The sequence below is a fragment of the Pezoporus flaviventris genome, unplaced genomic scaffold (assembly GCF_033815535.1).
Source record: "Pezoporus flaviventris isolate CSIRO_AGI_PZ_B2104156 unplaced genomic scaffold, CSIRO_AGI_Pfla_v1 ptg000011l, whole genome shotgun sequence".
Classification (NCBI taxonomy): Eukaryota; Metazoa; Chordata; class Aves; order Psittaciformes; family Psittacidae; genus Pezoporus; species Pezoporus flaviventris.
Window position 1 is genome coordinate 2,359,299 of NW_026892559.1, and position 25,751 is coordinate 2,385,049.

The 25,751-nt window shown below is 44.2% G+C and overlaps 1 protein-coding gene across 4 annotated transcripts in view; it reads right to left on the reverse strand.

Annotated features, from left to right (window-relative positions):
• Positions 1 to 16,901: 16,901 nt before the first annotated feature.
• Positions 16,902 to 25,751, reverse strand: part of GRAP2 (GRB2 related adaptor protein 2) — a 110,840-nt gene continuing 101,990 nt past the window's right edge. For all 4 annotated transcript variants that reach the window (XM_061450780.1, XM_061450779.1, XM_061450778.1 and 1 more), the window contains 4 exons: positions 24,203 to 24,371; positions 22,420 to 22,551; positions 20,151 to 20,267; positions 16,902 to 18,225 (listed from right to left, as the gene is read on the reverse strand). In XM_061450780.1, the coding sequence (XP_061306764.1) occupies positions 18,046 to 18,225; positions 20,151 to 20,267; positions 22,420 to 22,551; positions 24,203 to 24,371 (598 nt within the window). In that variant the 3' untranslated portion in view covers positions 16,902 to 18,045. The remainder of the gene's footprint in view (positions 18,226 to 20,150; positions 20,268 to 22,419; positions 22,552 to 24,202; positions 24,372 to 25,751) is intronic.

A 25,751-nucleotide genomic window follows, 5' to 3' on the forward strand; every position in this document is an offset into this window, starting at 1 on the left:
ACCCCGACCACCCAGCTGACAGCCTCACCTCAAAGACTGGTAGAAAAGAGTTGTGCAAAAATACTGTTCTCTCTGTCACAGGGGTAACTCAGCCCTTTGGGCCTGAAGAAGAAAAGTGGCAGGCAGGGTGGGGGAAATACTGCGGCTGGGACTGAGGAGTGAATTCGATTTTCCATTCTAGGAGAGGGTCATTATTGTTGTAGCTCAGGTGCTACCTGCTCAAGAGAAAGAAGAAAGGGAGAGCCTGCTTTTGAACTGGGCTGAGGCAGCTGCAGATCCACGCAGAACTACGTTAGCCATCCTTTGACTTATTTTGTTCCTAGGGATCACTCGCTTGGAGGGGCTGCGTCTATGTAGGCAGGGTTGGGTCTCTTTGCTTTTCACCTTTGCTTGGATATCAAGCAAAGTTCTGGTTAAGGTCTTGCTTACTTTTCTGGTCTGGTTCCATAATGTTTTCCAAAGGATGTAAACTAACCTATCAGGAAATGTTACCTCTTACTGTAACCCTCCCCCAACCCCATTACAGTGCTTTAAATCTTCTGCCTTCAAACACCTCCCACGTATATTCTGGTTATTTGGGCCTAATTGCTTCGCTTTCCTTTGCAAGGCAGTGCAGGTTGAGCGTTAGGTAAAGATATGACACCTTATATTTAGCATTAATTGTAACTGCACCTGTCCTGAGCATATATCTTTCTTGCCAGTCCTTCCTGTGTAATTTCAGTCCCTAAATAGCCCACCTCATGATATATTCTTTGATAAATTTCCCAGCAGACTTTCCCTTGTGACAAACTGCTACAAGCTCTTGTATAAATTTTTGGGTTTAACTCAGCTCTTCAGGAATAAAATTCTGATGCCTTCCCCCTCATCTATACTTTATTTCTCCCCAGAACAGTCAGCATCTGCATGCAAACCAGGAGTAAAGCCAGGGGCAGATATTAAAGTATAATTTTGTGGTTGACAGTTTTATAGTAGAAGCCTTTTTTTGAGGGGTGGTATCCCCGAAACAAAACATGGTTTACCAAAATGTTTCTGATCAACCATACTACCTTTTGGGGGTTTGCTTTGTTCGGGGGTTTTTTCCTTCCTGAAAAGCAGCAACTGGTTCAAAATGAGTTTTGCAAAGAAAATAGGATGGCTAACATGATGGAGGATACAGGAGAGTGTTTTTCCATTTCTCAGTGTTCCAGCTGCAGGTTAGCCTGAGGTGATGGGGCTTTGCTGTCTTGAAGTGGAAGAATAAATAAATAGGTGTCTGTGCCATGGTTGTTATTAAACAGTACACTCCTTCCCTGGGCTGACTGGCACCATAGCAAGACTCGCAAAGGCTTGGTGGAGATTGCATCTTCTGCACTATCTTGTCTGCAGCCAGGATCCAGGAGTTTGTGGGAAGACTGTTACGTGCGCAGCAACCCGCGCTCTGCTTGTCCGGAGTCTGAAATTTCATTTGCAAGGGCTGCCAACGCAGCACAGGAATGGGTGCATTAGTCACGTCCAAGTACTGGCAGAGCTAAAAAGCCTGAAACAAGCGATTTCAGGGTGGAGAGGAAGAAGTGTTTGCCTTCTCCGTTCTCCCTCCAGCAACCCAGAGAGCTGCAGGCGGTGGAAGGTGTGTCACTCCTGCAGCAGCAGTGACAGACTGCAATCAAGAGGATGAAGAAATGGTTTCAGAGGCTTCCTTTCTGTCTATTACACTGCCTCAGGGAGAAAACCTAGCTGATGAATTGGAGAATTCCCACAACTGAGTCAAGTGCTTCTGGCCTCCCACTCAGCTTTTCAGCTGTTGTTTCCATGCAGGAGTAAATAGGTAGGAGAGGCCTCTGAAGAGAGCAGAAAGGAACAACTGTGTTTGCGGGCTTATTTCTTGCAGCAAGGTATTTGCTGACTGAGCATGCACAGAAAGGCCTTTAGCCATTTTCCCTGGCTGCTCCCATTCAAAGGGCAACAGTTTGAGGCAGTTTCTTGTAAGACATAGTGCTGACCCAGGTCTCTTGCTTAATCTTTCAACTCCAATGTAGGCAAGGACGCAGAACTGGTTGCAATTCAGGATTCAGCTGAGCTACCCTGTGGGGCTTTGGGCAAGACATCTGCTGTGCCTCAGTTCCCCATCTGTAAAATGAGGAAAATAGTACTCCACAGGACTGCTACAAGGAAGAGCTTAAAAACAAAACCCAAGCCAGCATCACCTACGTTTACTTTGGTTTCTCCTGCAAGGAAGGGAGGAAAAAAGAGGACAGCTGTAGAGCCCCTTTGCACATGAGCCAAACCCTGAGTGAAAGGTCTCTCTAGAGAAAACAATGAGGAATCAGCAATGCAGTCTCCGAATAGGATGCTTAATCGCAGCGATAATTATGTAGCTCTCAAATCACAGTGTGCTTTATAGGCAAAGGGACTCCAGGCGTGGGGGGACTGGTAGGTTAAGGCAGCAACAAGTCTACAGCATCGTGTATGCTTAACGTGCGTACTGGCCGCCTGTCAGTGTGCATTGCTACCGACTCTTTGGAGAAGAAAACGCTCAGGTGAGAGTTGATGGGAAGAGGAATGGAGCACAGAGGGAAGGCTGGGTGGGTGTCCCAGGCAGAGGCTGGAGGGATGAGGAGCAGACTGGCAGGAAGCAATTAGTGGGACAGTCTTGATATGGTGGAGTAGGCCACCAGCCAGTATAGCAAGATGAGGTGGGAATCAGAGTTATGTGCTGACGACAAGGACAAGATGTCCCATGCTGTGTGGTGGCTAAGAGGGAGTCACTGGAGGGGACGCAAAAGAGACATGATGTGTCCAAGAGTGAACAAATTCTTTTGAGAAGTTGTGTAATCAGTGGAGGAATAGAGAGCAGTGGTAAGCAGAGATGAGGCCCTCGTATCCACAAAGTTTTAGCCATCCTGGAAGATGGCTAAAAAAAGCCATGGCAAAATAGGAAGCCTTGCGTTTTTATAAAGAGGGGAGAAATAATAGAACTGTGAAGCTTGAACATGGGGGTAGAATTTAGAAGTTGGCCTTAAAACTTAAGAAAAAACAGGCAGGAAGCAGTTTGGCCCCCACAGTAAATGCAAAACTGCATGAAGGGAGCAGCATAAGAAAGAAAAAAGGGAATCCTCCGAGGGGAGATGCAGAATTCTGAAGTGTAGGCTTAGACCTGGAGATGGAATAAGCTGATTTGTGATTCATGAACATAAAGATACAGCTAGATTTTAAGACGTGACAGAAGTGTGTTTATACGGTTTGGAAGAGGTCCTTTACTGATCAGTGTACACTGGCTGCTGATGTGTATCTAGCTTAAAAATACTCAGAGAGGCAATGCAAAGAAGTCAGCTGCTCACAACCTTATCGGAGGCACGGCTAGCTCCAGACCTTTCACTCACCAGAGTTTCTGTCCAGCAGTGCCAGCGTGAAGGGAGATTGAGTGGGTGCCAGCAACTCCTGTGAGTCAGAGAAAATAAATAAAAGGAGCCGGCCAGACCTCCCTCCCAAAAGGCTATTTCCAGAGAGACGTGTTGTAGGTGTGAAAGCAAAACTGTACAGGAAGTTACGCTTGACATCTGCTGTTTCATTTGTTTTTGCCTTTATAAATCCAGAACTAAGGCCATAAAAAAATACCAGACAACATCCCCTGCTTCTGTTCTGGCTAGATCACACTAGTGATCTGGCTAGATCATACTTTGGCTTGACCGAGACACTGCAGAACACCATTTATACCAGGCTTTAACGCTGCTCCAAGGAGGGGTGCCCTCCCGGCCACCCCATGTCCACACAAGGAGAAACCAGCGTAGTGCCTACATTTGATACAGGAGATATTCCCACCTTGGACTTCAGCAGGGAAGAGCTTCTAAGCAAGCCAGTCTGAGGCATGGTGGTGGTCTTGGTCCTGAGACAGTGTCATAGAGGCAGTGACCCAGGCTGTCCCTTCCTGGGTCTATGGACACCTGAATTCAGGCTGTATACTGTATAATGGATGTTCAGATCAGCATTGGCAGAAAGATCTGGGTTTGAATTCTTTCAAAAGCAAAACCCAAGTGCATAATACAGTTATGTTCCCCCACTGCTTGTTTTTAGATCCATTTCTTTTGCAACTCAATTAATCAAGATTTTGCAGCTCATTTTAAAGTAAGTGGCATTTCTCTGAGAGAAATGTGTTTGTAGCTTTCAGTCTGAGAAGTTTAAAAATAATCAAATGGATCCTGAGCTAACCCAGATTCATAAACCATTCTTATCTGTTAATATCTGAACACTTTGATCATCATATTCAAGAGATTCCTTTCTCCAGAGGGGTATTTTTCAGACAGATTGTCCCCACACATCTTTATTTTCAGCCTTTAGCAGGTTACCGTGTTGCACCCTCATGCAAAATGCATTGCAAGAAAGAAGAGGGAAGAGGAGCTCCAATATAAATAAGCCACAGCTCTGGGCTTATCCACATTCCTTTTTCCCCTCTTCTCCTGACAATGGAGAATCCATAGATGTCGCCTCGTGTTTAGCCTACCCTCCTCACATGCTCTTTTCTATTTGCCCTGCATCCTTTTGTGGGATCTTTAAAAAGATCTTCCCTTGACAGTGACCATGAGCAATTTCCCTTTTAGTCTTCCAGCAAGCCTGCCTCACTAACATGTTTCTGCTTGTCAGACCCCACACCTTCTTCCCCACCCTCCTGTATTTAATTTTCTTCTGTTGGAGAAGCAGCTGTATCCCCTGGGGAAGAGTGCAGCCTGTGGCAGATCCCCATCCCTACCAGATTATCTCTGCTCTTACAAGCAGGATGAGAGAGTCCAGTCTTCATGGCTCTACTTCCACTTTGTTGAGGCTGCCAATTAGTAGAGGAAGTGATGATTGGATTTTTTTTCTCATGCTGACAACTGACCTAAGCCACAGTAAGGCAGGAAATGCAATTAGACAGCGGATGATCCTGGGAAGGACTGCAACTAATGGCTCAGCATTTTGTGTTTCTCACAAACATTTAATTTATCCTTCGACTCTTCCTGCAAGTTGCATATAGAAAGTAGTGGGGTAATTTCATACTCTCATGTAAGGTAATTGCCTTGTGATCCTCTTTCAGCACTGCAGAGCGATATGAATGGCAAATTACAGCTCAAAAATGCTAATGCTTGGGGTAACACTGTGACAAGCAATGGGAGGGATTTACTGGAGGCCTTGGTCACAGGTTATGTGGTAGCTCTCCAGCTAGGCTTCATCTGAAGGTCATTAGCTGCAGCAAGGCTCATTTGAGCTTGGGCCAAATCATCTGTGGCAAGGCAACATCACAGCATCTGTTCATCACCTCCAGGAAGCTTTGTCTGTCACTCAATATTGCCTCTCATTCTGCAGTCATGATACAGGAGAACAAGAAGTGCCATACCCGAGTCCCAGCGTGGGAGACCGAGTAGGCCTGACATTTATGGTGGGAAGGGGTCAGGACATTTCTCTTGCTGCTCTGGGTGTCCAGACCATGCAGCTATATACTGCTGTGGGACTGCACAGTGAAGCTGGGGGATTAATTCAGTTGCCTTGGAGAAGGTGAGTTCAGATCGGGCTGTTTGTCTGCAGCACTAGGTAACCTACTTTTATGAACGCTGCCTGGGCAATTTAGTTAGATCAGGGCGATTCCCTGCCTTCATCTAATCGGTGGCCTGCCATTCCCTTTCCTTTTGAGCTCATCTGCATTTAGAAGGTAAACACAAGGTACGCCCATGGTGACCTTTAGAACTGGAAGCCTTTAGAGTTTGCATAACACTGCAGATATATATGCCATGATAATAAATAAGCTAGAGTAATTATGGAATAAATCCTTGCCCCAAAGAGATACCCAGATGCGAATGGTAAAGCATGCTGCCAAACAAAGTACAGCTCAACCAGAGAGGAGCATGCTGCAAACACCCAGGGTTTTTGCAGGAGGAGGGAAGAAAGCCTAGCCAACATGAGCAGGCTCCAGGGGAAAGCTGAAAGAAGTCAGAAGGCCAGAGGGGATGAGAAAGAAAGTGAAGGAGACGTTTAATGACCTCCCATAAGGTTGAGGGCCCAAAGACAAGGGTTGTAAGAAATGATGAGAAATGCTATGCTGGCATAAAGACAGTCATGGAAAAGGAAGAGCTGCTTTGAGTTTGACATCCATGGCTCTGCCATTTTCCTGCTATGCTACCTTTGACAAACCACTTCACCTTCATCTGACTTCCCTCCTCGTCTTTGTGCATCTTAGCACTCTGACTTGCAAATTCTTAGGAGTAAGACTGTAATTTCTACAGGCATATGAAGTGCCCACAGCAACCAGGCTTTGAACTCAGCTGGTGCATCTCTATCATGAAGGACAGCAACATCCAACAGAAGATGAAAAGCTATTGCATAGTCTGGGACGTAGGCAAGGCTTCACTGTTAGCAGAGACCGACAGCTTGTACTGTGGGGATGAAGGAGAACAGGATGCTGGAGAGCAGAGGGCAACACCAGCCACTGAGAGCACAGCTTGCTCATGGCAGCAAAAGAGAAAGAAATCTTAAAATCACGATATGTGGGTGGAGGTGGGGAAGAAACAGGCAATGGTTCAGTAGAAAAGGCAGGTGCTATTTTAGTCAGACTGGGTTAATTTCAGCTCTGATGTAACTCCGTGTACGTCAATTTTAGTCAGTTGAATTACACAAAGGATTAATTCAGGTCAGTGAGTTGAGGTGAGAGTGAGTCAGCCCAAAATAAGTTTTGGGGAGTAATGAAAAGATGTGAAACGAGGGCCAGGTGAAGAACTGGAGCCATCTCTCCTGGTCTTGGAGAGATGTTGAAGCGAGGGTGAGGATGAGAGAGGGTGAACAAGAGGGAGCAAAGGTGAGCAGTTCATAGGACCCTGCAGGGATGTTTGACAATGATTTTCATTCCAACTCAGGACAATTTTCAAAGAAAGGTAATTTTCTGCCTGAATTCTGCAGTGTAGTGGTTATTTACCCCTTACTCCTTCTCATAGTCCACCTCCCCTTGCCACTCCTCCGGGGAGCTCGCACACCAACATACCATACTCACTAAGAGATCTTAAAATTAAGCTTTGGTTTTATTTTTTTGTGCGTTTAATCACAAAACATTCCAGGTTTAACCTGAAATGCACTTTGGATCAGGGTTTCACGGGGCAACAGCTGCATTTAGCAGGGAAAAGTGGGTCTGATTCACTCCTGGTACAGCTTCACTGGAGTTGATGGAAATGAATTTGTTCCATTAATTCTCCAGAGACAGCATGAAAGCCAAATGAAACCAGACAGGCCATTTTCAGGCTTCCAAATGCATCCACACCTTAACTCTTACCAGCCTGCCCAGGGAACACATGGAAAAATTGTCGGGAATACTTGACACCATCTTTAAGCTTTGCAAAGGAGTGCATCTCAACAACGTACAGGAGAAAAAAGAACGATACCATTGCACTTAATGAAATGAAAACAAAAGATAATTAAGCACATCTCCTGCTTCCTTCCCATTCCACTGTTTTCTTCTTTCCCTGCACATGCTTTCCATCAGTTGGTTTGATGCCACTTTTAAACTGGTGTTTACTTTCTCATAATTCCATGTACTGAGATAATGTAACATCACGAATCCCTGAGGCTTCAGGTTATGCCTGTCCTCATTTCCCCTAGCTTTTATTTTCCCATTCAGTTTTTATGGTTTTGTTCTTAGAAATCACGATCTTCAATTCTATTTCATTTTCATTCCCTTCCTTTATAGCTTGGCCCTGTTTTAATGCCTCTGTTCTCTTGTGCCTTGTTCAGTGCTTTAGTTGAGAGAAGAAAGACAGTAGGCTATAAGGTTAAAGACTAACCATCTCTTTAACACCTTCCCCAAACTCAGTTCCCCCAGTTTCCCACCTTCCATAAATACTTGGTACTGCACAAGAAACAAACACCCACAAAGCACTGTCGTCTCATATTCAATCACCATAATAAATACAAACTCTCTTCTGTAACATTCAATCATTATATTTAGTCTTAATATCGTGCTTTTCATCTGCAAACACCCACACAAGCATTGGTTAATTTGTCCTTACAACAGCCCAGCAAGGTAGGTAATTACACGTTATTATCTCAATTTTACACATAAGGAAACTCCAGGAGAAATTATGAAACTCCTAACAAGCACAAATACCCACAAAGCTAACGCAGGCGCTGTGTCTTCTACAAATGCCCACATACACATAGTAGTGAACATGCATGTTAATGTACACTGAAAATAAGGGACTAGCAAAATCGTTGTAGAACAGGAGAGAGGTGGTGCTTAACACAGTACATCTACCAAGAAGGAAACTTCTCAGAACATGAGAGTGCCCTGGACAGCGGAGGAGAGGTGCAGGAAGAAAACAGCAAGATCTCTGCAGCATACTCTTTTCTGGACAGCATTTCATGACCTCTGTTTCCTGTGATTAGCAAACGCACAAGGTGAACTCCTTGCCCCCATATACTTCTTCTGAAGCACCACTGAGGTTTGATTTCACGTTTGCAGTTTCACCACTGGTGGCTGCCTTTGTTCTATCGACATTTTTCTGATAAGAAGTTGGGAAAACCCAGCCATGCACAACCCCGAAGTGAGCTCCTGCCATATCTGAAGGCTAATTATCCCTTAGTGTTCTATCTCTCTGACTCATCATACTGCCTATCAAGATGTCAGGATAGGAAACTAATAGACCTTCTGGACCGCAGGCAGCCAGACACACAAAGCCATAGAAATATGGAAGAAACATTAGTGGGAAAGCCAGAGAACGAAAATGAAGACATCAGTAATTAACTCTGATCCAGGATATCCGCAGCTTGTGCCAGAGTATCCTGTGTGCAGCAACTCCCCTCCACCGCAGGGACAGGATGCTCTGTTCCCACCCCACGTGGTACCCCACAGCAGCCCTTGCACAGCAGAGGCTCCAGGGACGCTGCAGAGTCTGTTCTGGAGAGTCAGATCCTTAAGTGTAGTTAGACACTTGAGACTGGCTGAACATGAGCCAGCTTGTGCCCAGGCAGCCAAGATGGCCAAGGACATCCTGGCCTGTATCACCAAATGTGGCAGCAGGGCCAGGGCAGTGATCATCCCCTTCACTGGGCACTGGTGAAGCTGAACCTCGAATCCTGTGTTCAGTTCTGGGCCCCTCATTACAAGAGAGACATTGAGGTGCTGGAGCAGGTCCAGAGAAGGGCAACAAAACTGGTTGAAGCTATGAAGACAGCTGAGAATGTTGGGGTTGTTCAGCCTGGAGAAGAGAAGGCTTCAGGGAGATCTTATAGCAGCCTTCCAATACCTAAAGGGGACCTACAAGAAATCTGGAAAAGGACTTTTTACAAGGACATGTTGTGACAGGACAAGAGGGAATGGCTTTAAACTGGAAGAGGGGACATTTAGGTTAGACATCAGGAAGAAGTTCCTTACTGTGAGGGTGCTGAGGCCCTGGCACAGGTTGCCCAGAGAAGCTGTGGCTGCCCCATCCCTGGCAGTGTTCAAGGCCAGGTTGGACGGGGCTTGGAGCAACCTGCTTTAGTGGAAGGTGTCCCTGCCCGTGGCAGGGACTGGAACTGGCTGAGCTTTAAGGTCCCTTCCAACCCAAACCAGTCTGTGACTCTTCTTTCCTCAGTGCCCTTTACCTGGTGGGTAAAAGACCAGACCACTAGCAGAGCATCTGTGTTGGCAAGGCCATGCCAGACTGACATGGACTGCCTGCCCATGTCTGTGCATGTGTGGAGGGGTCCTGCTCCCTCCCTGCCCTATTCACTGGACATGGGGAAACCACACTGCTTCATTAGGAGCAAACCTGTGAGAGGGGAGGGGAGAAGCACCAGGGAGCACTAACAGCGGTGTTACTACTCACGTAGTGGTGCTGCTATAGGTTCTGTAATACAAACAAGTCTTAGAAGGGATTTCAAGTCAAAGGAGGAAATACTTTACTCATAACATGCACCGAGATGTTCAGTTGTGTCAAGAATGCCTGCTGCTGTGGCCATTACAGTGATCTCTTCTGCCTCATTTCTTCCTTGTGCTACTCCTGTCTGCTTTCCTGTACCCACCTCTATCACTAGTGGAAGCTGCAAGAGCTCTGGGGCATTGCCATAATGCCAGAATGACAGGGCTTTGGTCTTGGTCTGGATTTAGTATTCCTAAGTGTTTACAGCAACCTGGGAGTAGTAAGAATAAATACTAAGATACTACTAGCAAAACTTAAAAAAAACCAACCAACACACACACACACATAATGAGAGCACACTAATTAATGCCCATGGTGTAATGAAACGGAAAGCAAACCTACACACTCCTGAGAGAGAAGGTGATGGGGACAGTGAACTTTAGGAATACTGTAAAATGAATTCCAGGATCATAATGAAGCATTTGAGATGAGGCCAAAAGAACTGGAAGCTACGATGATGAAGACAAGAGCTTCCAGCTAATATGGGAGTGCAAAGGGAGACTGGCGGGATGCAAATAGGAGGTTGATGTGATTGCAGTGCTGAGCCAGCCAAGCCTTATGTATACTAGCAGCACACATCCTATTAGGAAGAGTTTTGCACCCACGCTATAAGTAACAGGATGCTGAACATGAATTTGAATTTTGCATGAAGGAAAGACGGCTGCATTAAAAATGGGTTAGTTGGTCTCAGTTGATGCTCTCTGACTACAACACGTATCTTGTATATGCTAAGTTCAGCCTCTTTGGGACAGCATTCCTCAAAATGTTAGCTCTTCTTTACATGGGGTAGTCATCTATGTACATTCGCAACACAGATGTTCTTCTCTGACTCCCTGTGAGGTCTGTTATTTTACACCACAGAGGCCTCCATCAAGCACAGTCTCTTCCACTTCCGCTGTGTGGATTGTGTGCATCCATGCATGATGCTTGGCTTGACCACTTACTGTGAAACAGTCATGCCACTGTCACCAGTTCGAGTTATTTACAGAGCTGTACTAGCTCTAAGTTAACCAGCTGTTTTTCCTAAGTGACGTGTTTCCCCCCATAGACATGGATGGAAAACCCCTTTTGCAGCAGGTTTTTCAATAAGCTAGAGGCTGCAGAAATAAGGAAGGTAGAAACAATAAAGCATAATATGAGGAATACATTGAGAAGAGCTTTGGAACTGTGGTCAGCTTTGTCTGAGTCATGAGAAAAGAAAACCCAAGGCTTTGACCATATTAGACTGTCTTACACAGGTAAATAGAAAGATTCTTTAAATAGATGAAAGATGATAATTATAATTTCAAAGAGGAGTAAATCACTACCCACACCCTTTGGCTCCCTACATGGAGATCTTATCAAATTAAAATATGATCTCTTTGTGGAAGATGGAACCTCAGCTGGCAAAAATGGGAATAGCTCCATGGACTTAAAACACACAACAGTGACTTACTCGGACAAATCTCAGTCCCGCTTCTCTGCTCATATATCCTCTCAGGTGTCCCTCTCCTTCCAAAGTCTCACTCAAGCCTGCATGCACCGTAGCTGCATGCCTCAGCTAAAAATGGGCTGCTATTGAGAGGCAACTGCCTCTAGACCCAGGGAAGCCAGCACTTCAGAAAAAATAGGCTTCATATGGAAATGTTTACTTGTAAGGACAGTAAACACCGCCAGTCTTTTCTTAGTAATGGTATCTCTCATCATAGTGGTTGCCCTTCAATTCACTGACAGAACCAAAGGCTTCAGAAGACTGAAGGGACAGTTGTGACTGTGTTCTCCAGCTTCCCATTATCAAGGCCAGAGTTTTCACCCACTAAATCCAGCCCTCTTGCCAGCCTTAACCTGGAGACTGTGTGGTAGAGACCACAACAAGCTTGCTATGCTGTTCAAGTGGCTACGAAGCTTCTTTTAAATATGCACATTTTATTTTTAATCAGAATTTATATAAAGTCAGTGCAAACCACCCATTTGTGTGTCTTGAAGCCTTACCTCTTATTTTTGGAGCCCTAAATTCAACATGTTTATGACTGGTGTTCCAGAGTGCATTCTACTGTGTAAGTGCTTGTGAAATGTCTGTGCTCTTCAAGTCACGCACATTCTAAATGAGAATATGCAGCTATCATTTCAGTCAGCTGATGCTAAAGATTTAAACTTGTAAGCACTGGTGTGCTCTCCAGCTTGATAAACATGACTGATAGCTGCACTCCACCCAGAAAGAGAAGCATCAGCAACATGTGGCACTAATTTGTCTATTTCACAGGGCAGCAAGGTACCTCTCTTTATTATTATTTCTTTTTCTTCTGAAAACTGTTGTGCATGGTCCATTCCCCCCAGAGGTAATGCTGAAAATAGCTTGAATGACTGAGAATTTTACTATTAGTGACTATTTTAGGAATTAGGGTTTTTTCTGCTTTAATGTACAATACAAACAATAAAAAACTCTTACAGCTTTGTTGTTTAAATGAGAAGGTTTTCTATGAGCTTCCATGGAGGTGATATAGTGTTTGTAGCAGATCTGAGTTCTTTCCCCCTTTCCTGCCCCCACACTGATTTTCCAATCAAGCTTTTAAGAAAAGATCCCCTACTAGTGTAAAGGCATTATGGCAAACTCAAAGCCAACTGAGTTTTCATTTTGCTGAGTCTGCAGCCTAGGATGAGGTGATCTAATAGCTCCTGCTGCCAGGACTGGGAGGTTCTGTCTTACTACCCTTTCTCCTCCTGGCTGTGCATTCCCACTGCTCACCCTGCCTTGGCTCTGGTCCTCCTTATGCTGCCCTCGGTGAGCTGACTCAACTCATTAACCTGGTAGAAACCAAGTGGCTCCTTTTCTGCAGGGTAGCAGTGAGCTGTTAGATTGACTCACCTGCTCTGATGAAATCCTGGCCATTGTTGTTAGCAGACCACCTTCATCCGATAACAGGCAAATACCTGCCACCACAATGGCAAGCTCAGATACGTAGATATGCAGCTACAGAGAGCTGATTCTCTGCTGAACATATCCCTCTTACTCACATCTCTGCCAAGTGAATGTAAAAAGCTGCTAGTTCAGAATGAGCTGTGGTATGCATGCCTTCAGCTCTAATGGAAATCACTTGAGAACAGAGGGCAGTTCCCCAATCCTTTGGTGCTGGTAGCAAATTTGGGGGGGGGGGGGATGTGTTTGTTGTTTTTTTTTATCCTCCCATAAATTTTGATGAGACAAGAAGAAAAGAAAAAAAAAAGGTTGATGCAGTCTGCTTCTAATTCAGAATTTGCAGCCAAAGTTCTGGTGTGCTGCATCTGGCACAAAACATTCAGTGACGAGGAGGGTCGCTGTAGACTGGTTCCTGCTGTTTGTTATTGTCTGTTGGAGCCACTGCAGTAGAGCTGTTCTTGGAATTTGGCAAGGGAGAGGGACTGGCCAGTACCACAAGGAGCTTACAGTCAGCGTCAGACACACTCAGAAGAGCACAAGCATAAAAGATACAATGCAAATGACCTCTAGATTGGTAGAGAAGGTACCACCTCTTACTCTTTTTTCCCCCCCTTCTTTTCTTCATCTATGGCTGGATATCACTGAATGGCTTCCCACTGTCACCATTTTATAGCTTTAAGTACATAATAGCAGACTCATGTCCTAAACTGCATTTTTTTTCCCACAGATTTGCTCTCAATTTTTATTTGTGACAAACAAAATGCTGTGGCTGTCTATATCTTTCATAAGACCTGGTGGAAATGAGCCTGCTTGGACTAGCGGGGAGAAGCCACGAGATATCTTGAGATCTTTTAATTTGTTTGTTTCTTCTTCCTCCCTTTGTTGCCTGAGCCAGTTTTATTCCTGCATGGCTACAAGGATCCCTGCGTGCCCGTCATTTGTGAAATTTTGCATTTTCATGTTAGCAGGCTGGGTGTGCGCCAGGTGGCTCTCACACAATGATAGCAGACAATGTGCTTTGAATTTTCCCTCTGCATAAAGTCCAGTGACCTTTTTCTACTCACTTGCCCGTTTCCCTGCTGTCCTGTAGCTCACAGATAAGTCACTGGCTGTTTTCTACGGTCAGTTCTGCTTACGTAAGAAACTTCTTTTGCGTTTGATGCAAATTAAGGCCCCTGAATTCTGTCACATGAAAGCTGCCTCTAAAAACTGGAGAAATTGGCAATGCTCTGCCCTTTTCCTCAGTGCTATTAAAGACTTTATCAAACCTTCAGTTCATGGTTCCCCACTGAAATACAAAGCTTTCAGCAGCCAGGAGTGGCTGGTGTCGGAAGCTCTTTAGTCAATGTGTATGCTTTAACCAGTAAATGTTACTGCCTGGATCATCTAGGGAACACTAATGGTTTCAGCTGATCTCTATGGGGTTTCATTTAAAAGCAGCTAAGCCAATTGCTTTGCACAAGTATTTGAAATGAGATGTCTGCATTTCCATCAGCATAGAGGCAAAACTGGGTGATGGGCTTTCTAGTGTATCCAAGGACAGCAAAGTGATGTACTGCAGCTGCAGGAGGGCTTCTTGGCCACACTGGGCAGGGATGGGCAGCATCAGAAGGAACACCATTGTCAAACACTTCTCACACCTAGCCTGGTGTAACCCAGGCTCCTTGACAGAAAGCTGCAGAAGCAGAGCAAAAGTCTGAGCACAGCCCTAGCCCACATTGCTACATATCTGTCCCACCATACATCCTTGCTGTCCCTGTGATGACACTGATACAAATAAAGACCTGCTGTTTCCTGCTGAGGGCAGAGCTCACCTTTCACCTCAGAATGCAGGCTAAAAGTTCATTCAGACAGGAAAAAGCACAGCTCAGGGGTGCTCAAAACTTACTTTTCTATGTGCAAGTCCAGCTTCCTCCATTTCATTTGTTATAATAATGTTTGCCTTCCCACATGCTTCTCCTACATTTATCTCTGTTTACAATCTCTTTTCTCATGAACTGAATTTCTTGCTTAAGAAAAATACCAACCAAAATACTTCTCTGGGATCCTCTTTAATCCTTCTTGCTTTGGTTTCACAGTGGGCTCACTCAGGATGTGTTCTGGAGGGTTAGTTATTTACAAAACAATGACTAACGCAAGTAACCTCAGTAAACCGCACTGTCATCTTAAGGCTCCTGTCGTACGTTGCTAACACATGCCTCTCTCACGGGCAATAGCATCTGAGGTTTTAACAGCACAGGTGTGAGTGATGCACCGCAATGTTAGTAAAGATTGTGTTACAATTAAAACCTGTTGGAAGAAGGAGCAGGAAGGTTGGCAGGGATATATGGTAGAGGAGTGTGTCTTTCTCTTTTTCCTTATTAAGTGATGTGATCTATGGGAGGTATCATTTCATGGTTAGACTATAGCAGAAAATGGCACCAAGCATGGAAAATATCTCGATCCTATGGCTAAACCACTTCTACCCCAGCAAAACTCCCCCCTTTGCCTACACTTCTCATTCTGTACAGAGACTCCATTGATTTGTGAAGGGCCATGGTTCTTTTCTGTGCTGTTTTGTTGGGAGGAAAACAACTTCTGCTGTGGGAGGATACAAAAATGCAGTCTGACGCCTGTGCCTCCCAGCTGTTGGCACATACAGTAAATGCAGGTAGCACTGGCTCTGCTGTGAGGAGCAGTCAAGGACAAAAGCAAGGGCAAGCAAGACTGGGTATTGCAACCAAAGCTTGGCCAGCTGCACGAGGCAGTGAAGAACATGGCACTAGTATAGTTATCACAGACGCCATGACACCTTTGCCTCCTAGTAATTTTGCTGTCATTAGGTGCTGCTCATAATGGGAAATCATGATTTTACTGTGGTTCTGGTATGTTGTCCATAATTAGCGTGCAGTCCTTTAATGCTAATTACTTTAAATATTAATTCCTTAAGCATCAATTAAAAAATCACGTGAAAATTTACCTCTTCCTCAAACGAATCATGAGTTAACATGGGGGTACTTACAATGTACTACTTAGACATGCTTAATTAGTTAATCTCTGCAAAGGGGTTTCAAATGTGTGAAGAGCTATCAAACTGCTAAGTGCATTATCTGCAATTAATTTTGTGCAACTACATCTTCACTAGCAAGAGGGTCTTTAGAGTGCTGAGGAAAGGAAAAGGAGACATTGCTTCCAATTTTAAAGTAACAAAAAAAAATAATAATTGAAAGATGATTTGACATGGTGGGAATAATTGTGAACATACCATTTCTTCTGTTTCAGCCAGACTTGAATATGAAAGATTCATAATTCGTATCCCTCCTTTGCCTTTTCTGGTTTCTTTGCTTCCATTTTCCCCTGGTCTTAATCCTCTCTCACTGAGTATTAACCCTCTCTCTTCCAAATTTGGTATTGCCTTAGTAAAAAAAAAAAAAAGTAATAAAAATTAAAGAAGAGTGAATCACAACAAAACACTTTTCAAACTGTGGAGTCACTCTCCCTGAGGTTACACCCTCACACCAACACAGTAACAAGGTAGCTTGTTCCAAAAGAAGCCTCATGGACTTCACTTCAAAAGGAGATGCTGAAGTTCCATAACAGAGCTCCTGCCAGGGAACAGGACCAAGTCCAGCCCAGGAAGTCATATGGCATCTTTTCATTCCACCAATGGGGATAAGCTCTTAATATGTCTTTCAAAGTATTCTGTTCTATTTAGAGCTTATATGCCTTGTTAATTATTCTCATTTTACTTCACCCATGAATAACCTGCTTTTAGTAAAGTCCTCTCAAAAAATTGACAATGATTTTTTTCTGCTAATACTCTGTCAAGCTGGCAGCTTTATTTATGCCAGCTACATTGAATTGGACTTTACCAAGACCCTATTTCCTGGATTATTTTTCACCTACTGGGACTAACGAAAGGTAAGAACATTTTTCTTGCTGGGTTTGATTTTTTCTTGTAGAGTTTTTCACTTGCCTTTTCTTTCTTTCCCACAAATGATAAATAATCACTTCCTTGCTGACTGCCAAGGTCCCACATGTTGTGAAAAATTCAGGCAGCTTGTGTAATATCAATTTGCCTGAGCAGTGGTTATGCAGCAGTGTCTTCTTCACAGGGTTTGGATCATTTTAAATGTGCATTTGCAGTATATTTGTATCACGTCTGGAATTCACTCAGCAATGTTTTGAAAACCTATTCATTTCCCTTGTTTCATTCAAAAGAAACTGGAACAGAGAACAGACTGCTTGATGGTCACAAATTTATTCTCTGCATACTGTGAAGTAACAGCTTAACCTGTTGAACAAGGCATTTCACTAGCAAGTCAGAGTTGTGTATAGTGATCGTGAACGCCCCACATTCTCAGGAAAGAACTTCTGCCACCAAATCTCTCCGAACCCTCCCCAGTTCAGTTTTATAAAAGGAATCAGCAAAGGATATTCAATCCAGTGGATATTTAGTTGAAGGGCCTGACCTGCTCTAACCAGGATGCCTAACACAAGCCTAGGTACCTAAGAGAGCAACTTGAAAATGGGACAAATTGTTGCTATGGGGTGCAGAAAGTAGAGCAGGACTATCAGAAGAAGAAAAGAAAGTAGCTTCTCACTCTCCCATACCTTCACCACTTTGTTTGTACAAAAGCTTACAGGATCCTTTCCCTTCATCTAGTATATCCATACAGTCCACACCCACAGAAAGTACTGCAGGGGTAAATCAGAAACTATTTAGAAAAGTCAAGGCTGCCTTGCACCTCAGCTTAAGCCCCCCCTCATTTTCCTTCTCTACCTGAAGGATTAATGTGATTACCAATGATTGTTTCATTCACTTGGGCATTCCTCCTGCCTCCTAAAGAAAGGCAAAATAGAGCCTTAAGAGACTCTGAGTGCTACCAGATTTGAAAAGAACAGGTAGAGATGCCTGAATACTTAAGCCTGACTTGTCTGAGGTGCATTTCCACAGAACAAACCTAACTGCAGGAAGTTAACAATGCTTAACTAAAGAAGTGGCAGGACAGGGAGGATCCAAAAAGGTCCCAATGAACAGTCCAGGATTTTTGCTTCCTCCCCTTCATGAATGTGAAAAATAGAGGAAAAAAAATAATTCTATCCTCTTTAAAGAGTTCCCTTTCATACCAATATTTCAAAGGATCAATTGCCAATAAATTAAGAAAAAAACAAAACCACCATTTGTCCTGAGGGCAAGGGAGGATGCACACCCTCTCTGTCCATGTCATGTCAGAAAAGCAGCTCCAGTATGGCCCTCTGGGGCATTCTGTGCCCTCACAGGAGCACTGGTGTGACATAGTTGGCAGGAAAGAGACCCAGTTCCCCACGCAGACGTCCTTTCCACCATGATGGGTTGGAGCTGTCCAGGACCTCTAAGATGTCTCCAGTGCGGAAGCCCAGCTCGTCATGCTCCACAGCATCAAAGTCATACAAGGCACGGACCCATAGCGTTCTCTGGAGATAGAAACAGACAGGAAAAAATGAGCCAGAACTCTTAAAGATCATCCTCCTGTCACCCCTTTTATGCCCCAGTACATATGTTCACTAAGAGAGGACAAACTACACTGAAATTAAGACCATCTGGCAATTAAACCATGAAGTGGCCAAGATGCCAGGAAGAAGGACTCAATTTACTGGTACACCCCAAGGGATGGTGCTTGGCTCCTCAGCAGCCTCGCTGAATTCATGGGTATTTGCACCATAAGGTGAAAAGTCAGACTGAGAGCAGGTCCTTAGAAAGTAGTGTTCATATGGCTCCTTCAGCCTGTACGATTAGGTTTAGTAGCCATGTTTGAATCCAGGTATAGGAGTACAGAATCCCTGCCTGATTCCTGCTGGGCTGTACACTTATCAGTGAATGGCTCTACATGGTGAGTTGGTGCTGGTACACATATAGAAATGTGTCCTCAGCAAGCAGAGGAGTATGAGGGATACATCAACAGAACCAGCACACAGGTGAGTCTAGCAAACATTGTAAAGAATCATACTTGCTCTTTCAGGCACTTCTGGGGCATACAGACGGGTCTTAAACCTGCCCAAGGGGTGGGTCTTGGGCTCTGCCCAAGGTCAGGCCCCTGAGATCAAAAGGATTTAGGAACTGTTTGGGTATATCAGTTTATTACAGGTTTGCACTTTAATGAGCATTATGGTCAGATTCTTATAAGAACTTCATTGTAAGAGACTGTGCAGTCAATCTCCAATTTTGACTGGAAATCAGGTTTTAAAGGACATAGCGGCTTCTTTTCTGGGAAATTGCTGGCACCCACACCATTGGGCATGGACAGTTTGGGAGATATATTTTTTGGGCACAAGATGAAGAGATCTGCTGGAAGACAGACTAACTTTTGCTATATCTTCCATTCAGGGCTCTGCTTAGACATGGCTCCTAGTTATTTGGCTGGACATAAAGACCTTCCTATAATTGGATTTATAGCTTCTAGATCACTGATGGGGTATGGCAGGCAAAGGCACGTTGTTATTCATTTCCACAGCCTCTGAGGGATAAAAGCCATTATATTTTGAGCTGGATTATAATAAAGATTTGGGGGGTTTGCCAAAAGAAGACATGTTCCTGTTTCCCAGTTTGTTCCAAATTTCCTGATCCAATCTGTCCTCTTTCACTCACACTTGAGAAAGGTCTGCTGTCCTTTCTTTCTCTCCTTCGATCTAGATTCTGAGTTGTTCTGAGCTGTACATTTCTTCAAGGAAGAGGAGCATGCCTTAGGTCACACTCTTAGGAGCTGATGGCAGTGAAATCATGGACTGTGGCAGAGGAAGACACCATGCTTTACAAATTTGCGGAGCAGGTGCTTACTTAAGGAAAAATGCCAGGGGTGGATCCAGGTAGGGAAGCAGTCTGAGATGTCTGCAGACATATCTGGGTAGACCTACATTCACTCTGCTAAGAGGCTTGACAGATAAGGGTGCCAGGTAGGTGAGTCCCACTTTGATGGCATAGTAGGTCCAAAAGATTGTGCCAGGTGGTGACTAGTGAATGACAGATCTTCTCAGGACTGAAGCAGAAGTAGTGGAAGAGACAGTGTGGCTACAAGTGTATTGCAAGACAGAAGGAGCACTGTAGCATGGCACAGTATCATGAAGCAACTCTCTATAGGACTTAAAATAAGACTGACCTTGAGAGCAGTTCTAGAACTATGCTCATAGAACACCATAGTCCTACCCTCAGAGTGCCCCAGAAGCAGATTCAAGTGGCTGGAATAGTCTTGAGACTCAGAAACATCTTCTAAGATACATCCCAACAGGCTTAATACACTATTCCTGATGCAACCTCTGTGCAGGTGACATTGTCCTAAAGAGCTGGCCATTGCTAAGGGACCCATTGAACTGGGCAAATGGGGCCTTCCAGGTGCATCACCTACCGGTGTCTGCTGGTAGGTGTCCATGTGTCTCCATTGCATAGCTGCTGCATTTCCTTGGCTGTGGTCCCTTAGCCCATGCAGCCCATCTTTTCTGTCCAGACTCCCACCATATCTATCCTAGAAAGAAAACAGCAAGAGAAAAGTCATACATGTGCTGAGATATATAAATGAGGAGCTTCCAGAGTCATTGGTGGTCAGGGAGTCAGGGTCCAACCCTCAAGTAAATCATCTTAGATCTCTGCTTCCCTGTGCTGCAGTCCAGCAAGCAATGCCTCTCATTGAAGAGGTCACCTTAGGCTGTTCTATTTTGTACTTTTCTTCTTAGAAGTTGAAAGTTGAGTGTCCTCAGCCATGTTCCGCAGCTGCTGGGAAAAGTGGTCAGAGAGGGGCTTTTTTGGCCTCTGGGGCTTTTGGGGAAAACCTAAGGCTGTTGTAACTCACAGGTGAAAAACCGTGCTTGCAAAGGGGCTTTTTGCCAATCTGGAGTAATTATGCCCCAGTCCTGCCCACTCCTTGCTCTTCCTCTGTCCCATATATTGATGGAATGGCAGCAATGCTGATGCAGTTAACTCTCTATCTGAGGTTTTCTTGGGCTGCTCCGTGCTGTAAAGTGCAGGCAGCAAGCCTGAGAAGCCAGTAGCCCAATTAACCAAAAAATAAAGAAACAAAATCAGGTTCAAAAAAAAAAAAGGAAGCCATATGATCATACATCTTAAGTCATATCAATACAGATCAGCCCATAAAGATGGAGAGAGGAAGCAGACAACATCTAGGGAATAAGTTCTCTTTTGTGTGCACAACTGAGAGGTGCTGATTGTCTTCATCCCTCCATGACCTTAGTGAATGCACTAAGCTTCTAAGCTTTTTTATATGATAATGGTGCGACAGAATCTGTGATCATGATAGCTCAGGTTGCAACAGTGCTTCAGTGACACAGGGCCTCATGAGCTGTGTCAACAAAGGGGAGGAAGAACAACAGCTTGCACTTGCTGTTGCTTGTAAACAGCTTTCGTCCTCTTCATCTTGCTGCCTCCTTTCTTGCACCTACTCTTCCAAAACCTCCCTTGGTATCACTTGTGCCTTTGTCAGCCTAAAAGGTTGCTGAGGCTGCCTGAGACTGGAGCACAATTTGCACCTCACCTGTCCCTGCCAGAAAGTGAGTGAACTCCATCTGGCTTCGCAGCTACAAGACTTACTACACAGACACTTCACTCCTATAGTATTTCTGCTCCATATCAAATGTAACTCATGCATAGAATGTGCTCCAAAGAGCGCAAGCCCTCAGCTTTGTCAGAAGCTGTATTATTCCATCAGCAGTCCCCTGACAGGGAGCTTGGCTTGTCTGATGAGAGAACAGCCATTTCACAATTGTCCCTGGCCTTGCTATGTGGGAGCTCTCATGCTTTACAGGAGATGGTTTGGGATTTCTTCCCTTTGGTAGGACAAGACCTCTCCTTGGATGATGCTGTCTCTGGCCAGAGACATGAGCCAACCCTACGAAAACTATTTCCCCTAAAATTAATCAGGAAGAACTTTAAAGAGAGCACCAGCTACTGCAGTTATCCTCTCCATTCCTATGCAAGGATAAGGAATAAAGAAACCCCACACATCAAGGATGCAACATGATGAAAGTGTGCAGAGAGGGAATAGAATAGGGAGGAGGAATGTTCTGAAGGAAACCACACTCTCCTAGGGTTACCATAGTTATTTTTCATCCCTGTGATGCATTTTGTGGTGCTGTATGTCAGTAGCATAACTCAGAATAAAAGAAGCAGGTTTCATTTATCTGACAAACTAGAGACAAGTTCCTGAATATATATATATGTGTGTGCTTGCAAGATTTGGGAGTGTTTTTCTGCATTCTCACTGGATGATACTTTATGTCCTTTCCTAAGCAAAGCAAAAACCTGACACCAGTCCTTGTTTTCCAGGTTTTGGGAGGGAGCCCCAAAACCTCCCTGGGAGTACTCCCAGGTTCATAGCGAAAAGGGCAACTGTATACTGACTTCTATTTTTTACTGGTTTGTCAATCAGTCACAAATTACAGGACTAAACGAAAGCCCACTTATTTATTACACACCAAAGGAGCTTCCCAGCCAACACCATCTTTGCTGCTACTCCCATATGAAGACCTAACTGACTCTGCTTCCTAAAGCAGATTCAGTTGGGAGATTTCTGACAAAGTGACTATTCACTTGCTACCAAGCAATTAAGGCCAATGTCTCATGTGCCAGGGCTTGACGTTCCAGTTCCTCGTTCTTGGTAGTACCTGTTGCTGCTGCGGTATGGGGATAGGATGCTCTACATATCTCTTGGATGTAGAAGAATGATCTTCTCCAGCTGCTCCACCCAGGTGGAATCCTTCCCGGCTCATCCGTTCCAGGCTACTACCATGCCTCTCCTAATGGAATAAAGATCATAGAAGTGAGGTCAGGTTTTGCTTCCAACCACATCCTTGACTGAATCATAGTACACTGATCATGAACACTACCCTCCACCTTGGAGGCTCTTCCAAAGGAAATATCCTGCCCCTCTGAACAGAAGGACAATTCAGGAATCTTGTATTTTATCTTTGTCATAGCCATTCTCTATCTGAAGACAAGGTAGTAATGGGAGGTCCTGGACTGAAAATGTGGCCACTGATGTAAGGACTGTCACAGGACCCAAGCTCTTTTTGAAAATATTGCCCTTAGACTTCATTTGTCTCTGCACTGAAATCTGTATATTGCTATCACTTTGTCATACGGCTGTAGCATCTAGAAATTTGAATTGTGAACAGAAACCCCACTGTGACAAGTGCTAAACATATCCTGCTGAGCCCATCACCATAACAAATGTACAGAGTGTTTGCCAAAGCAAACTTGACTCCTGTTCTTTCATTTGCCTGTCTGCATCTCAGAGCAAACGCTGTTCTCTTTCTCTTCCTGCTCACAGCCAGCCCAAACAGGTTGTTTTACTGATATACATGCATACACTCTTCCTTTCTCCTTCCCTAGACAATCCTTCGCTGTGATGTCTCATAGGTTTCATAGCCTCTATTTTATACCTTACTAATGCATTTTTAAAGCTCTGCACAAGTGGACTAGAAGGAAACAACAACACAAGCCCCTTCTTCAGACTGAAAAATATATCATCATTCTTTCAGAGTCAGCAAGAATGACCCACATGCAACCCATAAAACTTTAATGCTGCAGTCAGCAAGTCATGTACTTTTTGCCTTGCCTCTACCTGCACATCCTGGTAATTTAATACCAGAATCCGTTTCCCAGTAAAGCAGGACTTTGCTTACTGCACTGACCAGACATGTTCACTCCCAGTACAGTGTGTGCAATGCATAGCAGTCTCTACTGTGTCATTTGCTTGTTCCCCTGGCACAAAACCAGGCATTCATCGGACTGGGATTTCCCTGCTTTTTCAAACAAATACTACATCTCCACTGAACAAGCACAGCTTTTTTTCTGTATCTGCTAACTTCTTCTCAGAAGTATTTTCAGTTCCTACCAGCCACTGCTCCAGGTTCTGCCCTCAGTTCTTCCACAGTGTTTACTGTGTTCACTCAGTAACAGAAGACGGATGATTCTTCTGAGTAGACAAACTTTCAACTTTAAAATCAGCCGTATTCTGGGTGCATTAAGGGACACTAGGAAACCAGACTCAAATTCGTCTCAGACACAACCTACCAGTCAGCTGTGTAGTTACCCTTACGAAATTTAGTCATTTCAATAAGGTAAGTCCTGTGTTCCCATGGATGCGTATGGTGTCTTAGAATTTCAGCTCTGGGGCCTTAGCACAGCTTTAACAAAACATCTCCATGCAGATTTGCAGCACTGCCTGTTGCTATCCAAAACAGAATCAGAAGATTCTGCTCAATTATATAACTGTACCTACTAAAATCAACTCAAAATCCATGTTTTAGAGCCCACCAGTGTAGGGATGTGACTGGGTTTCCAAGGGCAGACTCTCTCCCCTGACACTGAGACACTGTCATGGGCTGAGTTCCTTCCACAGAAAGGTTTCTTACTGAGAAACTACTAAGGATAGTTTGTGTTCACCTTCTCTTCTCGGTTGTTGTCCCTCAGGAAGATCTGCTTCTGCCTGGAGATGGAAGTTGTCCTGTAGTAGTCCACCAGCTTGTTTAGTGAGTGGAATTTCTCTGTCCACAAGTAATAGTTACCCTTTGAATCCCTCATCACTTTGAAGTGTTGCACATCATCTTCATGCCTGGGTCCAATTGAAAAAGTAAGAGATCATCAACCAGATTGCACTGTTTTTGAAGAAGTCTTTTCCAGAAGGGTACCAAAACTTCTTGCTTGGCCAAATCTAGACTTCCAGAAAGTAAAGCAATGGCAGTCCTTGTGTGTATTTGACCTAGCTGTGGCTCTGTATTTCAAAAGACTCATCAAGTTACAAACATTGAGTGCTGTAGGGCTGCCCAGTCACAAAACGCTATCAGAACAAAGTATAAGGTTTTAAAGACTCTCCTTTGAAATAAAGGCCAGAGGAGCTTTCAGGGACATAAATAGCTAATAGCTTTATTTCATACTCTGTATGGGAGACAAAAGTGCATTTGTAGTCTACCCACTAATCTCTGCAGGTTCCTGTTAAGATCCTACAGGATCTTAACTGACTTCACACCACAGGCAGACACAGTCACATGAAGCCATACACTGAGTTTAATAATTGTATAATATCTAGTGTAATATCATTACTATTGGTCATTCTTCCTACCCCCCCCCAAAAAAAAAACAACCCAAAAAAACCCCAACCAACCCCCCCCCCCCAAGGAATTATTACCTGCACATCCTGGTAATTTAATACCAGGAACTCAAAATGTGCACCTCAGAGGGCTACATCTGCACAAATAAACTGAATGGGGATGACCAGGCAGGGACTGAATACTACCCTGGAGTGCTACAGTCTCACAAACTGTTAAAGTGCTAGTATGGTTTTGGTCTAAACCAGAAGCCCTCACATAGATAGTGCTGGGCCATGGCTGTGGGGACAAAGTGGATCAGGAACTGTTTGCAGTGAGTTGCTTGAATACAGCTGTTCTGTTTGGTGGGGTGAAGAAGGTTTAGCCATATGCATCAGAGATCTGCCACACTGCTTGACATCAGGGCCAGAAAAAGACCCTGACTGTACTCTGTTTATTGATGCTTACTGATGTAGATGTAACCAGAATGTTTTCCTTCATTTGTCACAGATACTTTTTGAGCTCCCTGAATCAGAAAGTGAATACTGCTTGGAAAAAACATTGCTAATCAGTAATTTAAAACTGGTTATCAATTGTTAGATGGAAAATTAGGAAACTGGCTATTATTTGAGAGCTTGGCTTTGAAGCAAATGGTCTGAAAAGGGCGAGGCTACAACAACTTGCTGAAATGCAGCTGGGCTGCAAGCAACTAAAAGCCATTCCTGTCCAATGGCTGTTCAGTGACCTGTAGGAAATAAGTTGACAATTTAATAGTAATCTCTTAATGGTACTAGTGGAATTCTTGGGTTCAGTAACCAGAGCTGTCAGGGAATTAAAACAAATGGAAGGCACATAGGCACATTTTTTGCACTGTGGGAATACGTCCTATATACCACTCTGCTTTGCTG